The sequence below is a fragment of the Centrocercus urophasianus genome, unplaced genomic scaffold, assembly GCF_019232065.1.
Source record: "Centrocercus urophasianus isolate 14NV4802_14NV808 unplaced genomic scaffold, USGS_Curo_1.0 seq_22, whole genome shotgun sequence".
NCBI classification, from domain to species: Eukaryota; Metazoa; Chordata; class Aves; order Galliformes; family Phasianidae; genus Centrocercus; species Centrocercus urophasianus.
Window position 1 is genome coordinate 12581789 of NW_024884778.1, and position 18305 is coordinate 12600093.

Here is an 18305-nt window from a genome sequence, read left to right on the forward strand (position 1 = left end):
CTTACAGAGTCCATATTACTTCAGTATTGCTATACTCGATTCTATTTTGAGTTGTATGCATTGAATTGTGTACCTCCATCTCCAGATTCTCTATATCACATAGGAGATACATATGTATATACCCACATTAAAGTTACACAGTGTGGGAATACGAGGTATCAAATGCTGAAATGGTAGATATTAAGCCAAGACTGGGAAGACTGCAGTCTGTGGGATTAATGTCTTATTACAGTTCCTGTGCTACTGTTACCAGAAGGTGGAATTGTTGTACAAGCCATTATTGCGGAAACCACAGGAGGGAGAACCTAAACTTCAGTTGCTGTTGTAGTTGCTATAGTAAATTGTATTATTCAGTGGAAAAACATCATTTTCAACTGAAGTATTTTTTTCCTTGCTTGTTCTTATCATTAAAAAATTATTAGCTTTTCATTATCCTTGGTATTTACCTTGTCCCTATTCAAAAGTAATAACATAAAATGTGTGTCCCCAATTCTGCCCCCTCACCTTCCTTCACTCAGCCCCATCTTTCAACCTGGCCTTGCACAGAAGGACAAATAAGCCCAATAGCAGACAGCTGGTTCAGCAGCTGAAAAACAATTGAGCATGCACCTAAAAAGCAATTTATGACTATGAGTCAATCTTACTCCGTAAATGGTGAGCAGCCCAAGAGCCCCTTTGAGCTCTCCTGCACAGCAGCTGGCTGCATGACAGGATCTCTCCCTTGAGCAGGGGCACCTCTTGAGGTTACAGCTGCACAGAGATATGTCCCTTACACTCTGATGTCAAGCTCCCTTGCCAATACAGATCCTCAGTAAGTGACTAATTGTTTTAGGTTTTGTTAGCTTCACTAAGATTCAATCTTAAATTGACTGTGCATGTAATCCCTTAGGTATAAACCACTGACAAAACCTGGGACTAGGAGTGCCACATCTAGGATCCTTACCTCCATAGTTCAAGGAGATTAGAAAGCAAGGGTCCACTCAACCTCATGGCTCAATAGGAAGGCCTCCTGTATGTTTATCTCTACCGTCTGCATAGTAAATAATGGAGTGTATTCAGCCACCTTGAATCTTAAGTCACTGTTAAAGCACTACATTATATTACGTTATACCATGTCAGTAAATATATTCTAGCTTCTCTTTTATGAGGGCAGTATAGTGTTTTTGTTCCACCCACGACAACCTAGAACTAGATTTCTTCTACATAGCACCAACAGCCATAGAGGCTTTTCCTCCTTGTAAGTAATCCTTTGTTACAGAAGTTCTATTTCTTGTTTTATCTTCTGTAACAAAGGCTCCCATCACCCTCAAACCAAGCTTCAAATACGTATTTGCAGCTATAAAGTATATTAATACTATTACAACACTTAATATAACATAAAACATCAATTAATATAGTAGTTACTGGAATACTGAAGTTCAAAAGAAGTGAGAGTTCTTCCCTCTGTAACAATGTCAGCAACCACAGTAATAATGCATACAACCACAAGTAGAGCAGAAAGGAGAAAACAAAAATATTCCAACTGAATTGACTGAGGATTTCTGGGGAAAAAGAAAAAACAACAACAATCGCTTTGAACCAAGTCTTGCTTGGTTGAAAAAGCTGTCTCCAGTTAATTAAGAAGAGAGCGTTTCTATATGTCTGCATGTCTGCATCCGGAAGAGTAATTTCTCTAAAAGGTAATGCAAAAGAATTAATAATCGCTGATTAATCTCATGCTGAGCAAGTAGATTTTGTTTAAAAACTACACCAAAAACAAAGAATATCATCTATACAAGTGAAATAACGTAACAGTGGAGTACAGCACTGCTGAGAACAACCAGAGTTCTTACACTGTCTCCAGAGTTTGCTGGTCATCTCTGTTGATTTTATATCAGTATTGTTTCCATGTTTTTTTTCAAGTACCTCATACATTTCACACTCATAAAGCAGCATTAAAAATTCAAGCCCAAGAGTAATTAATGTAGAATTCACTTCTGTCTCTTTTTTTTATAGGCAGTTACATTTGGATTCCACAAACTTCCCGAGCGGTGCCTTAATGTGTTTAATAACTAACTGATTAAATGGATTTCTGGTCTGGCTGTGGCAGGCACTGTACACCCTGCAGATGGCAGCTTATGACCTAGCAGTGTTTGTGCTTCCTAAGGGAGCAAGTCAGAAGCATTGGTTAGAAAGAGACACTGGTGTTGTATGAGGTCAGGTACTGATGCCTGCAAAGTTAGGGGACAAAAATACCAGAAAGTTCCAATAGGTTTAGAAACAGTAGTACTTAATGGCACATCTGCATGCCCAAATGTACAAGGATTTAGTCTATTAAAAGTACTTTTTGCCAGTAGCTAACTAAATTCACTACCTCGCAGAAACCGAGGAAACTTCCACAACACAAATTCACAGATTAAAAGATGACATTATTTAAACTGCAGAATTCCCACCTTAAGGCCACGGAACATAGGGAAAGGCTGATAAGCGGCGATTCTGCTGGCTGTGCGGGCACAGGCGGCTCGGTGACACTTTGAAGTGCGATTCCGCTGCCCTCCAAACTCCCGCCGTACGCCTCGCTCCTACCCGTGTCACTACAACCTGCGAGGGCGCGGGAGGCGGACTTCGCCCCGCAGCCGCTCGTCGTGTTTCGAAACAGCCCAGAGTTCCCCCGACGGACTTCTTCCACGAAGAGCCGCAAGTTCCCGCGGACAGCCGCAGACCGCCTCCCACACAGGCCGCTCCCCCTGCCGCTGGGTCGGGGCCGCGTGACGGGATCCGGCTCCGAGTTTCACGGCGCCCGGCCCGCCTCCGCCTCAGGAACAGCGTGAGTGGGGCCGAGAGGCACCGAGCCTCGGGAAGACACGACACAAGGGCCGGGAAAGGGAGACACAGGGAGCGGGGCGGCGGCGGGGGTGGGAATGAGGCCCCGGTGGCGGACCCCCACACAGGCGGCTCTGTGGTAAACACGGCCCCGAGGTGCCACGTCCCGCCGCCAGCCTTCACTGCGAGGCTGGGAAGGAGCTCTGCGGGGTTGCGCGTGCCCTCAGGACGTGGCCGTGCCGACCCCGGGCACGAGGAGAAGTTCGTGCGTGCAGCAAGGCGAGCTGCAGCGGCCCGAGCGCTCCCAGCTGCGGGAACTTCGCGCAGCGCTTTACCTCGGGGGTTCGTTGCTTCTGCACCTTCACACGCAGGGTGATGGCCAGGAAAGGCCTCGCTGCTCCCAGGCATCTCCAGCCGAGGGATATTTGCCTCCACCGGAGGAAATGCGGTCATTTCGGCCCTGGTAAAACAGAAGCGGGAATGGAATGTCAGCCAGTGGGAGTTTCCTTGTGCCTTTAATGTGTCTGCAGGAGCTGGAGTTCAGGCGGGAGACCCACGTGCAGATGAGTGCGTGGGTCACATAAGAGCTGTGCATTAATACTAATGTACATATCCAGCTAAGTATGTTGGATTTACATTGAAACAAAACGGCTTGAGATTTGACCTCTGCACCTTCAAGCTTTAAAGCACAGAAAATAGTGTATCACCTGCACACTGATTCTCAGAGTCACTTAAATACTGTTGACCAACCTCTTCTTACACACTCTTGTCAAGAGTCTCATTATCTCCCATGGTACTCAGCTACATCCATTCCACTTTAATAAGTTCATTAACAAAAAAGAAATGACTTAAAGGAAAGCATGAATTAACATGTAAGTATAGATGTGATGGAGTAGATTCAAACCACCGCTTTAGTACCATCAAAAGAACATTCATTCTTGCTTTCTTGGCTGGTAATTCAGCCTCCTAGCTGATACAGTGGCTATCATAACAGTTTGGTACTTGTCTTTGTTCAGCTTTATTTCCAGTTTTATCAGAGAATGGGAAATCTCTGATTCATTAATAGTAACAATGCCCAGAGATATGCAGTTTTTCCTAGATAAGCCACCCCATCCACCTACAGCCACTTTGTTACAGTCCATTTTCCAATATACCCTGCTCTGCATGCAAGGTACATAGTCTCTTCCCTTTGTTGTGGGCTGAGAGTCCTGTAAATCTAAAATTCTAGGAGTTAGGTCCCAGACACACTTCAACTAGTTTTGCCAACAAGTTGATTTAATCATTAAACAACCTATGCAGTTTCTTTTCCTTTTTTCCTCCCTCTCTCCTTTTTCAAAAGCTGCATGAAAAAATAAATTAAAAGAGAGATAGTCACTTCTTGATCATCCTTTAGAAAGACCTCTTTTTACCATAACCCCAAATACTGAACTGATAAATGTGTTCAATGAGGAGCCCCAATCACTTAAGAGCTCTTCCCACTTTTAGCTACCTAATGTATGATCAAATATACTGTGTTCACATTGTAGCAATAAAGTTTTCCTGCTGAGGTTCTCCTGCTCTTTATTCCCATAGGAATGCTGTCCATAAGCTCTTTCAACAATATTTACCTGTAAAATAGATACAATTTTTTCAAGTAAGTTCAAATTCTCAAGCTCTGGTGCAATAAATGAATATATTTTATGTTGCTTTATGCATTTCTGCAGGGCTCTTTGCCAACTGATAACGAACCTCTTATTATGAGCACAGAAGGGTCACGATATGAAAGAACACAGACAAAGTCTTCCAATAATATCCAGTAAGGCCTAAAAGACACTTTTGTTGGTGGTAACTACAGAGCATTTCATTAAAATTGAGCTGTTTAAATCTTCCTATTTATATGTTTGTTGATGTTATTCTGTTCAAAGAAAACTCCTGCAAATTTCCCCAAGACTGTAAAAGAATTTAAACAACAATAAAACTGTATATGCATGTAGAGCTGAACAGATTACTAGAGAGCAAAGTATCATCATGTTCTAGTTTCAGAAAGCAATGACCCTTTCAATATAAGCTTGAATTGCTCTGTGAGTTTCAGTGTATGCAAATGTAAGAGCCTCTCAACTAGTTAGCTTTATAAAGGGTTTACACTTCAGCACTAGCGTCCTAGAGTAAGGCAGGACAGAAACAGTACTGTAACATCAATGTTGCTTTTGGAACGTCGTTTTAGTTAACATCTTCAGAAGCTCAACAGCTGTTGCTTGTGCTGTAGCAAACCATAGAACTACAGTCTCTAGGCGCTACCTTCAGGTCTGTGACACAAAGTAACTCCAGCTGAATGTGATTCCAGGGATTCTGCACAGTTTACTCTTTTTATCACCAACAACTAAGTAGGTCATGGCTGGTAGCCAGCAGTCTGGTTAGGAGGCACAATAATATATAATAGCGTTATAGATTTTATGCCAAAATCAATAGGCTAATATTTGTTCCAGATCCTGGAAACTCTTCCTGTCTAATTAGTAAACATCTTTAGGATCAACATCAGAGGAATTCTGCTTCTTCAGGAAAGAAATTCAAAATGTTGTCTCATAATGAATCACCCACACAAAATACAAAGAAAAGAAAGAAAAAGAAAAATACCTTGTTATATAGGGACAAAGCATCTTTCCCAGATTAGCAGGGCCTAAGCCTGTAGTGTAGTAAAATCCATCTTTTCCTAAAGCAACAAAATCTACAACCTACCAGTTCTGTAAGTCAATCACATCTTCTTCAAACTGTAACCGTCTTCATTATAACCAAATCAAAACACATAAAACCTTTCCATCTTTCTCTATTGCAACACAAGAAATCACCAAACTCTCTTCCCCTCCAGAAATCCTTTTAATATTCTCCACCTGTAAAAGATGCCCTCCTACCTTCAGCTGGGATCCACTTTGAATTAGCCATGTGAGAATCAGGTGTGTGAACTGCTAGGCTAAACTGTTACCACACACAGATGTGTGTTCACATTCACATTCACATTCTAGAAATTTCAGGATTTGTACAGCCTGTTACAAGCTTTCTTAGTGAAAAAGATTGTGCTTATTCCCATACTGTCCCTGAGGAAAAAAAAATGTGTTTGATATCATACAGTACAGTGTAAATAAATATGGTTACTTATGGAAGACTTATAATTTGTTAGAGACTGTATCTAATTTTGCCTTGGATCCTGGACTTGTGTGTGGTTTCACAAACTTGAGTGGTCTCTCACAAAAACTATGTTGCTGTCTGTGGAATCTCCAGCAAATTCTCAGGAGCCACGGGCTGGGAAAAATTAGTTTTTACAAGCCTAGGATATCTAGCTGTTTTTAGTCATTGTTTGTACGGGAGTAGTGGTTTCAAAGAGAGAAAACAAGAGAAACACATTTCAAACTGGCCAGCAGTAGCAGTACTTACGATGTAAAAATGAGCTATGAAAATCTTGTTGAGTACACAGTTAAACCTGTGTTGTCTGTAAGGCTGACAGGCTTTTCTGAAGGTAAATAATTGCTATTCCTACCAAGCATCAGGATCTGCTAGTATCACATCATAGTTGTATTCAGAGTTCTCCTGCAGGATCTGGTTTCAATAAGAAGGGAAAAAGCCACAGACATACAAGTGTTGCCTTTACCTACATTAGGAGACATTCTTCAAAAACTGTAGTTCTGTATTTCCAGCTGAATCTTTTCCATGGTTATAAATTGGCTATGCAATACTACTGACTCAAATTTTTAGGGGAATTTATGCAATTGTTGTTTTTCTTAAATTCTTGTCCACTAAAGGCAGATAAAGAGAGACTACCAGGTAAGCAGAGGTTTCTATCCTTCACAGATAAATACTTCAAGCTGTGCTTCAGGTATTTATCTCATGAACCCAAAGGAAAGCAAAGTCGGACTGCTTATAATACCAAGTAGCATCCACTCAACTGGTGCCAGTAGTGCATTAAAAAAGACAGCAAGTTCCAGAGTAAATGTTTGTTGTCTTATTAGCATTTAGTTAAACTTTTGGATAGTGAGAATGAGCAAAGTACAGCATTTGTATCTGAAAATGATGGACATTTTAGAGGTCTTACACTGCACTAATTATTACATTTTAATTTGGACTTTGTCTGTTTGTTTGTTTTTCCTAGGGCAAAACACTGGATTTTTTTTTTTTTAAGTCTACAAGAGTAGTGTTATTAGTTAAGATGTCCTACTACTTAATCAATGGAATTAAACATTGCAGTCCTGTGAATCAGATTCACAAAATAACAGGAGCTCTGTTTAAAGTGCACCTATTAAGGAACACATGGGGCATCAAGGAGCAACAATTAAAAATCTCACGTGCATTGTCTCAGCTTAGTTCTGAAAAGGCAAACTCTTATAATTATGTCATTGTTGGAGCTGGATCAGCAGGGTGTGTGTTAGCCAACAGGCTGACTGAAGACCCTCACAGTACCGTACTGCTTTTGGAAGCAGGCCCTAAAGACACCCTTTTAGGTAGTAAAAGACTACTGTGGAAGATTCATATGCCTGCTGCATTAACTTATAACCTCTGTGATGAGAAATATAACTGGTATTATCACACAACTTCACAGAAGCATATGGATAACAGAATTATGTACTGGCCCCGAGGAAGAGTGTGGGGTGGTTCCTCTTCTCTCAATGCAATGGTATATATTCGTGGGCACGCAGAAGATTATAATCGATGGAGCAGAGAAGGGGCTATAGGATGGGACTATGATCACTGCTTGCCCTATTTTAAGAAAGCGCAGACACACGAGCTGGGATCAGATCGGTATCGAGGTGGAGAAGGACCTCTTTATGTGTCAAGGGGAAAAACAAACCATCCTCTTCATCAAGCATTCCTGGATGCAACCCAGCAAGCTGGGTATCCCTTCACAGATGATATGAATGGTTATCAACAAGAAGGATTTGGCTGGATGGACATGACTATACACCAAGGTAAATTATAAAGCTTCATTAAGAAATTTGTGTTTCTGAGCCACCAGAAGTACTGAAATAATTTTAGAATACAGACACAATCTGCACTGCTTTTTGGTTTTTTGGGTTGATGAACAGCTACCAAACTCTAAATTTCCACTACAAGTTTCACAGCAGCTTGCTGTCAGTCTAGAGTGTATTTCATTTAAAATGTTTTGGCATGCAGATCTTGAGTTAAAGGTAAATTTGGGATAAGAGGTTTTCATAACGTCTTTGTGAAGTTAAAATAAAATATCTAGTTAGTATATATCCAATAGTATGCTTTGAACACTACAGAAGAATGCTTTTATTATATAAACATCCTGGTATTGGTATTGGTAAAAATCTTGAAGAGAACTTAGTACAACTATTTTGATTTTAAATTTAAGTTTATATTGCAGGTAAAAGATGGAGCACAGCTAGTGCTTACCTTCACCCAGCTATATCTCGCCCCAATTTATCAGTTACTGAGAAGACGCTTGTAACAAAGATCTTGTTTCAAGGAACAAAATCCATTGGTGTTGAGTATGTGAAAAATGGACAAAGGGAAAAGGTAAAAGATTTGTATTTTCCAATATGAAAGATATTATTCATAGCAAAATTTAGAAATAAATAAATAAATAAAACAAAGTAGGTATGTAATACAAGTGATGCTTTACTCTGTAAATGTCAGCTTCCACTGTATGATTCTTTGTGAGTTGTTTACAGTAGGTGATACTTCAGTTGTATTTATTTAGAGATAAGAGTATTTTCAGAGCTGTTTTTCTGAAATAGCAGTGTTTCATCACACTCCAGTTTACAGAGATAATATAAGTGTAGGTTCCAGCTTGAAACATTACGTGATGCTCTTGCATAATATCAAGTCACAGCTTGTCTGCTCATATTGAAAGCTTGATCATTCCTCCTTAAAGAAACTTGTAGCAAGATAGTAATGCATTTAGAATAAGAAAAATGTGAGGGATATGTGTCTAATCTCAGTCACAATCGTATCTGAGTTGAAGCTCACTTGCATTTAGTTCAAGCTTAATAACATTAGAACTTATCTGCTCATTTCATTTTAGGCTTTTGCCAGTAAAGAAGTTATTTTAAGTGGAGGTGCCATAAATTCTCCACAGCTACTTATGTTGTCTGGGATTGGCAATGCAGATGATTTAAAAGAACTGGGGATCCCTGTTGTATGCCACCTTCCTGGTAATCTTACTATTTCTTTCAATCTTGTCTCTTCTTAAGGATTCAATTCCAAGTCTATTAAATTGAACAAATTCATTAATTTTGGTTGTCTTTATGTCAGGTAATATAGACTGAAATCAACAGCGTTACAAATCAGTGGAAACATACATTGATTTTGGAACTGAGCAGAGGCCCCCTACAGTTTCTCCACCGTTTGATAGTGGAAAATGCCTTTCTGAAAAATGCTACTAAGTGGCTTTAAACTAAAGCTGCGTACTAATAATTTAGAATTTTGGACAAGGGGTTTTGATCCACAAGAGATTGTATCAATTGTCACTGTCGTATGTATTAAAATATGGAAAGAACAACATGAATGTCTTTAATGTGAAAATCTAATCCTAACATGAAAATCTAACATGAAAATCTAATACTCAGCAGTCAGATCTGGCAATTTTAGAACAAATGATATGTCTGCCATTCAACTACTATTGTTGTTCTAGTTATGCTATGTTTGTTTAAAACCTGATTATGACATGAGCAAAGGGCTGATGATATGACACGTAGTCTTGGTACTAGTTGTCATTACCCTTGTAAGAGGTTGGGTTACTTTCCATTTATGCTGTTTTCTGGTAGCAAATTTTGAATATAGTTGTTCTACTTGAAATAACTTTGCTTTCTTTTTCCTTTCTTCTCCTTCCTGCCCCCTTATAAATCTTTTAATCAGGAGTAGGCCAGAACCTTCAAGATCATTTAGAAGTGTACGTCCAGCACAAGTGCACAAAACCTATTACTCTATACAGTGCACAAAAGCCAGTTAACATGATGAGGATTGGTCTAGAATGGCTATGGAAGTATACAGGTATGAAACAAAGTATGCAATTCTGCCACTGATTGCTTTAGAAATATTAAAGCTTTTTATCTGTGAATTTTGAAATCTGGGATCCTTCATATAAAATTATTTCATATCTTTTAAACTAACTGGAGTTTGCAAAGGGCCTGAAAGATTACTTTTTTTTATAAATCAAAGTATTTTAAAGTAGTTACTGGTTATTATGTTTTAGATATCAAATGATGTTTTTATACAGTGTTATTTAATGCACTTGGATCTCCTTTTAAGAAAATAAACTTTTAAATCTTAGTGGCACTGAGAAAAGCTTTGTTAAAAAACAGATGTTGCTTAGATAAAAATGTGCTGTGAACTGAACTATTTTTCCTAATTCTTGTCACAAAAAATTTATTTTGTTGCTCCAGGCAGAATCCTTCAGAGTAACTTTTGTTAAAAATGGCACTCTCATTTCATAATAATCCAGCTTTATGTTATAATAACCCAGACTTTAAAAAGAATCTATCAATGTAATCCTTGAAATCATTAAAATAGTTTGGCCAAACTCAAAGCCTTCATCTCTTGCTGAATCATTATGTCAGTAACTGGCCCAAGGTGATGACTTATGCTGTGTATGTGTGGCATTTACCATGGAAGTAATGGGCATGGAGGGATGAATCATGGTTTTAAATGGATCTGAAAATAACATAGTATGAGGGACATAGTAGTCTCTTCATCTTTCCCCTTCAGGGTAGGCACTGTGGATGTCTTTGCCTATTACGTGTGACTGATGGGATAGCTATGCTGCTTCTCTTGAAGCATGCAGTGCAATGATATCAGGATGCTGCAGCTGGTTCCCTCCACATCTGGCAGAGTCCCAATACTGAATCTGCCTCTGCAGTTAAACTGTAGGCAGGGCTTCTGCCAGTTATCCTGTGGTAACTGCAACATCTCACTATCAAATAATTGGAATTTCCAAAGTTATAGAGAATTACATTTACCTAGTGATTAAGAAGCAGGTGAAAGTGATACATACTGTTTCCACTGCAAGCTGTTCCTGAAATGTTTGTATTCTTTGCAATTTTCACTGTATAAATGAATTGTGAGGGCTGCTCTGAAAGTAATGCCTCCTATTTTATGATGTTGGCCCATGATGTTAGAGGCAGATTGGTGGTATGGCAGTTGAACCTTCCCACAAATATTCTGTGACATTTTGTTGCTGTGTGACAGATGGAGGCAAAGGGGCAGTCTAACAAAATGAAAGAAAGCAAACACATGTAATCGAATTCCTCTATGTGGAAAAAACGACACTCAGTGGCTTTCATGAATGCTTGCAGAATGTTTATGGAGACTGAACAGTGGATGTTAGCACAGTGAGGTGGTATGTGGTGCATTCAGTGGCAACAACAATGTGAAAGATAAGCCATGTTCTGGATGGCCATGCTCAGTTCCCACCACGAAATAAAGAGCAATTCAACCAGCTCATCTGGACTACAACCAGGAATGTGTGTACAGAGCTGAATATTGATTTCAAAGCATTGAAAACAGTGGTGGCAATACTGGAATGTCATAAAGTTTGTGCTAGGTGGGGTTCCCATGAATGCTCACACAGGAAAAGAAAGACCGCATGCAATTTTGCCAGATCCCATTGAAACAATACATGGCTGAAGGTAAGTTTCCTGGATCACGTTTCCTGGATCACATCAGTACCAGTGTCAAGATGCTGGGTCACCACTATGAGGTGGAGTTCAAACAACAGTTCATGAAGTGGCAACAGGATGCAGCTCTCATTGGGTAAAGTTGTGTGCAGTGTATTTTGGATGATATTTATGGATTTCCTGGAACACAGAAAAAACATGTCTGACTGCTAGATTATGATGTTGGATAAGCTGAAGACTTGAACTTCCAGAGTCAGGTCAGAGAGGAAGACAATTTTCTCTTGCAACACAGTAATGCCAAGCCCCACACCAGTTTGATGACAGTGCAGCACTTAACCCATTTTGACTGGACTGTCCTACTACGCTATCCTTATAACCCAGATTTGGCACCTTCTGACTTCATTCAAGCTGCTGAAAGATGGGCTGCATGGGCAACATTTTCCTAGCAATCGTACAATCATAGCAGTTGTGAAACAATGGGTCATCTCTGCTGGTGCAGATTTTTACAAGCATGGCATGCAGGGTCTTGTTCATCATTGGTGAAAAAAGTATTGCTAATGGTGATGACTACATATTGGGAAGAAAAAAAAAAGTGTTTTGTATCTGAAAATTTGCTCAATCAAGTAGTGTTACTGCTCACTTTGTATCCATTGTAGTTTCTTGTTGAAATAAATAGGAGACATTACTTTTGGAGCAACCAACATACTATCTATAGTAAAACAAGTTAAAAAGAAATGTGTTTCTTGCTTTTCTGAGGTCTTGTAATGGCATTTTATTGCTCATTTTCACTCCTTAGGTGAGGGAGCCACTGCCCACTTAGAATCTGGTGGGTTTATCCGAAGTCAGCCAGGAGTTCCTCACCCCGACATTCAGTTCCACTTTCTCCCTTCTCAGGTGATTGATCACGGTCGGGTTGCTTCCACGATGGAAGCTTACCAGGTGAGTTTTTAAAGAACCTACTGCAGTAATGTTCTATAGTCCCTATAGGAAGTAGATTGATCTTTTATTGTGGTCATTGTGATTTGGCTTTACACCGTGAAAGACCTTTTGCAGCATAAAGAACTGACTAAACCTCCTACATTGGGAAAAAAGTAAGTGATAATTATTTGATATTGCTACTAAAATTATGCTGCTTTGTTATCTCTGTAAATGTGCTCAATTGCACTATTGAAGTGCCATAGTACTGTTCATTAGGACACTTGTACTAGATGTGCAAAACTAAACCAAGGTGTTCTCTGTTCCCCTGCAGTTTAGGCAGAGGTGTAAGCTAGAATATATGAAGCCACTCATTTATTTATTGGCACAAATCCAACCTTCTTTTTAAAATGTCATTCTGATCCGAAAGTCTGTGCTAATGGTAAGGAACTGTTCCTGAATATACATCATCTTCTTGCTGATCTCTTCAGTGGTTATAGTAATCTGATCTGATTGCATTATAGTGCTGTGCTACTGCTAAAGTAATTGTACTTTCAATTGGAAATAAACAGCTGTAAGTTGAAAAGACAGGTACATTCTCTCTTTCTTATGGAATATCATATTTAATTTGCAAAGTCTGTCTAAATTGAAAAAGAAATAGAATGTTCTAAATTTGGAAATGTCTGGTGGGATTTTGTCATGAGTATAGAATGGGTTTGCAGGTCCATGTAGGACCCATGAGGAGTGCAAGTGTTGGCTGGCTAAAGCTGAAGAGTGCAGATCCAAAGGACCATCCTATCATTGAGCCTAACTACATGTCGGAAGGTAAAAGCAGCTTCTTCACCCTCTGTTGACAACTTATTTCCTGCCTGATACAGTAGCAGATTTTCACATCTACTTGAAATCAGTTCAGAAATGAAGGTTAGTGCACTGTCAGATTTTATCAAAGAGGCCACTGTCCAAAATTCTTTGTACTGGCAGATAAGAATTTCTTGCTGGGAATGCAGTCAGAGACAGTGGGTATAGCAAAATAAAGAGCAACTTTTCATAGCTCACCTATTCCCTTGTGAGAGCATGCAATATATGTAGCTATTCTGCACACTGAGTAGAAATCTATGAGATTTGTTCAAAATGTTCTACTTTGGCTTTTAGCAATAAATGAGAGACTTCTCCTATGCCTTTTCTCTTCTCTTCTCTTCTCTTCTCTTCTCTTCTCTTCTCTTCTCTTCTCTTCTCTTCTCTTCTCTTCTCTTCTCTTCTCTTCTCTTCTCTTCTCTTCTCTTCTCTTCTCTTCTCTTCTCTTCTCTTCTCTTCTCTTCTCTTCTCTTTTTTTTTTCTTTTTTTTCTACTATGGTAGAGCATACTTAGAGCCATCTTATTTTCTCTCCATGCAGAAAGAGATATTTGGGAATTCCGCCAGTGTGTCAAGTTGACCAGAGAGATCTTTGCTCAGAAAGCTTTTGAAAAATTTCGTGGACCTGAAATTCAACCAGGAAACAACGTTCAGTCTGACAAAGAAATAGATGCCTTTATAAGACAGAAGTCTGATAGTGCTTATCATCCTTCTTGCACTTGTAAAATGGGTCAGCCTTCAGATAGCACCGCTGTAGTTGATCCCCAAACAAAAGTAATTGGTGTTGAAAATTTGAGAGTAGTAGATGCCTCAATAATGCCCAGTATAGTCAGTGGGAACTTGAATGCCCCTACTATTATGATAGCAGAGAAAGCTGCAGATATAATTAAGGGGCTCCCATCACTTCAGGAGAAAAACGTTCCTGTATATAAGCCCAAGACCTTGGAGAAACAACGATAAACACTGTTGTCATCCTTTCACATTTTTGCCACTTAGTTTTTCATCTGTGTGTTTGTATCTCAATTGGAAGGGCCAACAAAATAAATACCATAGAAAAATACACATCACAGTAAAGCAGCTATTAATTTGGTCCATTCTGTTATACCAGGTTAGATATATATATATATATATTTTAATCAGTTGGTTCAAGCAGTTTATTTTAGTTAGACAGGAAGAGATCAGTGTGAGTTATTTTGAAAGTCTTTATGATATGTCTTATTATTTAAAGGAAGAATTTTAACTGTTTTGAGATTATTACCCAAGATTATAGCTACTCAGTAATTCCCACATTCTGCAAAGTAAATGCAAGCATTTATGTACTTACAGGCCAAAGTAGTAGTATCAGAATTCACAGAAGAGACACTTAACATGTCCAGAGCTTGTCAGATGTGTTTTTTATGGGAAGAATGCATAATTTACAAATCTTTACTAGAAGTTGGACTTTACCATACTTAGCACTCTTAACTTAGAAAAAAAGACATAAAATACATTTATCAAAAACTTTTCTTCTAATAAATGCAGAAATAGAACTGATATTTATAAAAGCATATTGGAAAGCTGGATTTTACCCTTGCTTTTTTTTTTTTTTTTTTAATTTTTTTCAAGAAACAGTAGAATTCAGTTTGCAATTTAAGCTCATTTAGTTGTGCTGCTTTATCTTGTACCATTGTAAGGGATCCACATGCCCAATAATTTCCATAAAGTTACTGATCTTTGCTCAAAGATGAGTGCATGCAAATATACTCAATAGTGTGCCCAACTACCAATCAAAAATAATTAAAAATATTTATAGCTGAGGTAGCTTTAAAATGGAAGTTCATTCAAAATAACTACATTAACTAAGATATCAGTGATATGAGTAGAGATCTTCTTGAATTCAAAGGCAAATGACTTACTCAGTAAACCAATGCTATACTTCAGTTAGGGCTTAAATCTTTGTTTACTATCTTCAGATATGTCAAACAAATGCATGATCTTCATGGCTGTTTCTGTGTGTGTCTAACTTACTGGTGCTGAACTGAAAAACAAAGGAACAAAAATAATACACCTAAAGAAAAGGAATTCATTAACTGGAACCAAATCCATTTAATTTTATGGATTTGTTAAGTAGTCCAAGCTAATTTCAGACTAAATAATTGTTGAATTATAAAGCAAATGCTTCTATACCTTCAGATTGCTCAGTAGTTCCTGTGAACAGAATATGCCTTTCTTTTTCCCCAGGAAAAGTGGAATTTTACACCATTTGAGCAAACTGAAAAAAAAAACAAATTTCAAAAAAGCTGCTGACTCAGATGTTGGCTAGAGGGACAACTGCAGATGTTTAGGGCAGATTTTTCTACCTAGTGCTGCTGCAAAGTAATGGTTGGAAGCCCTGCTGCTAGCTGAGAGAAAGGACTTAATTGATCAGAGTATCTGTATAAAGAGTAAATAAAAAATTTGAAGATGGAAGGGGATAGAAGTGAACATCACTCCCAAAGGAAACAGGTAAACCCTTTCTATGTACGATATATATTTGCCTGGAATGTGGGGAACAAAAAGAATATTTTAAGTCAGAGGTGATTGATTGGCTGTATTAGTAAGACAATTCACCTGCCATGACTGTGCCTTTAGGGAGAGCATGAATTATGTATAATGTACCACTTTTATAGTAACTAATAGCTTCTATTCAGCAGCTATTCTTCTGAGATCTTCATTTAAAGAAACTCACTGTATCTTAGTGTCATTTAGGATATGAACTATTAAGGATGTTCAGAATAATACCAGTGATGAGACTCACTGCAGTCCTGTGCACTTGAGAGAGGAAGCAATTTGGGAAGATGTGACAGTGAAGTTCCTGCGTTTGCAGATTCACAACATGGATTTCCAATCCAGACATGCAGCATGGGAATTGTTATTATGCAACTGCAGAGGATTAACTAGTTGCTATATTACATAACTTGAACACACACAGAGCTGTCATCTGCCATTATTTCAAGTTCTGAGAGATTAGGAAATGATGAGGTTAGATAAACATATAGAATTTCATGTGTCTTACATTCACATGTCTTGCTGCTTTTAACAATCAAGGTACGCGTTGCTGCATTGTGTAATCAGACAATCAGGCATTTGTTCTGAAGCATCATCTTTTCTCACAGTTCTAAACATACAGCCTTGCAAGTTATTCTAAACATTTGAAGATTTTTTTCACTGCTGCGCAGCTGTAGCTGCCTCATTAATTTAGACCTCACCGCTACAGAACTTCATGTCTCCTTCATGCATTTCCTTTGATGTAGTCCTAAGGAAATTCTTCAGGTATTTGAAAATGTTGTCCTGGGATAATTTTTAGGTAGCATCAAGCAGCCATTAGATTCTCCTGCACTCTGTGTGTCTGCTGGGATTGAATTTCTGTTACAATTGTTCTTACTCCTAGCAGAGTTCAGTCTGCTAAGGGTGCTTAGAACAGATAAAAATGTTCTAATGTGCTCTGTGGAGCACTGGGAGCCTGCAAGTTAAATATCAGCCACCTACACACCTTATGAATATTGCGGATCACAGGACATTATTTAACAAAATAATATAGTGGTTAAGCAAATATTATTTCCATTTCTATTCAGATATTTTTTCTGTAGATAAGCAGATGATAGTACATTATGTATTCAAAAAGAGTTCACTGTCAGAGTTTTTTGATGTAAGAATTGGGAAATTCCTAGACCTGCCAGCCTGGCTTCAACCAGCAATGGTACTGTGAGTGCCAGCAGCAGCATTTCCATGGGAACAGCTTGCTGTGGGTGTTTTGGAGACAGCTGGATGTCTCTGGCAGGGGGCAATAAGATTAAGAAAGAAAAGTGACCAAACTCCTTTCTTTCTGTACTTGAATCTCAGTTCAAATTGCTTTAGTATGAGAAGTGCTATTAAAAGCAGCAGAAAATAGCTGTATTTGTAAAACTGCATTTTGTTTCATTTAAGGACACTCAAGATTGTGTACACCATTCCGGTGATGTTCTGATGTTTCTCCAGCTTAAAATACTTTAAAATAATTTTCAAGTGTATGATTTCAATTACTCTGCAACTAAGTAAGGCAACTGGGAAAGTAAATAGTGGGGTTGTTGTAACAGACATTTTCTGTAACAGAAACATATTAGTACATCTTATTAAAATAATAGTTACATGACATGGATTGTTGGGAAAAAAATAAAAGCATTTGTGCATCTTGTAACAGTTCAAAAGTTACTGCAGATACAACACAAGCATCTTATTGCAGTGTTCTTTTAGTCTATATTGTTCTGTCATCCAACCTCCAAAGGATAATGTTCAAATATGAACATATTTTATATGTACAATCTTTAAGTGAATATAACTTCTCTTAGTTGTATTTAACTCCTTGCTAATGGACAACCATAATGCTTTCTGTCATCATGTTCACATGTAAGCATATCTGGGAAATCATGATAAATGCATTAATTGTTGAGATCACTTTCATTTCTTTTAATGGAGTGATGACTACAATTCTGTGATTCATTCTAAGGCTGCCAGTTACCATGTAACCATATATATATGGGCTAACCTTTTTTTCCTTACGCTTCTGTGATAAAATTGAACAGTTATTCTATGTATAGTTAAACCATTAATATAGAACATGGCTTGTAGCTGAATTTCCTCCACTGTTCATAAGGATTATTCTCATAAAATAGTATATCTGCCCCAAAGAGTGTCCTTCTCATCAGACCATTTGAAACTGAGGACTAACTATATTACTAGCAAGAAAATACAGTGAACTCAGCATATCTTTTTCTGTCTGTTCAGACATATGCTTAATTAAAAAAGTCTTGTTCAGCGCAATCTGCTACATTAGATGTGCTATGAGAAAAATCTGTGCAATTACTTGTAGGGTTTTTGTTTGTTTGTTTTTGTTTTAAATGTTCCATCTCCAGCTTCCTTAAAGGTGTTTTGCAGAAATGAGGTGGAGCTGTGAAAACTTCTGACTGCTATTTCTCTGAAATAAGATCTGAAAACTTTATTTTGGTATCGGAAACTTTGCTCCTGTAAGTTGAGATTAGTAACAAAATGACTACAGTGGGAAACCCACCCAAGTGACAGACAGGCACAAGAGATTTCACTTCTTAAGCAATGTTAAGTCAGATTTGTTTGATTGC

At 38.4% G+C, this 18305-nt stretch overlaps 1 protein-coding gene across 2 annotated transcripts; it reads left to right on the forward strand.

Annotated features, from left to right (window-relative positions):
- The first annotated feature begins 2598 nt into the window (after positions 1-2598).
- On the forward strand, positions 2599-17323 carry CHDH (choline dehydrogenase). Of its 2 annotated transcripts, none has more exons than XM_042823833.1 (8): positions 2599-2806; positions 6923-7736; positions 8156-8307; positions 8816-8945; positions 9649-9783; positions 12202-12344; positions 13043-13145; positions 13715-17323. In XM_042823833.1, exons 2-8 carry the CDS (start codon positions 6980-6982, stop codon positions 14131-14133), a joined length of 1839 nt encoding a protein of 612 aa, XP_042679767.1. In that variant the 5' UTR covers positions 2599-2806; positions 6923-6979; the 3' UTR covers positions 14134-17323. The 2 variants fall into 2 exon arrangements, with proteins under 2 accessions (XP_042679767.1, XP_042679766.1); XM_042823832.1 differs by lacking the exon at positions 2599-2806 and adding an exon at positions 3103-5732.
- Positions 17324-18305: the final 982 nt, after the last annotated feature.

What these genes read in the sequence shown, in the direction of transcription:
- CHDH (XM_042823833.1), top strand. Translation starts at nt 6,980, where the DNA reads ATGTCCTACTACTTAATCAATGGAATTAAACATTGCAGTCCTGTGAAT. An exon ending in TGTTGTATGCCACCTTCCTG is followed by an intron (nt 8,946 to 9,648) that starts GTAATCTTACTA and finishes TCTTTTAATCAG; the next exon opens with GAGTAGGCCAGAACCTTCAA. An exon ending in ATGGCTATGGAAGTATACAG is followed by an intron (nt 9,784 to 12,201) that starts GTATGAAACAAA and finishes TTCACTCCTTAG; the next exon opens with GTGAGGGAGCCACTGCCCAC.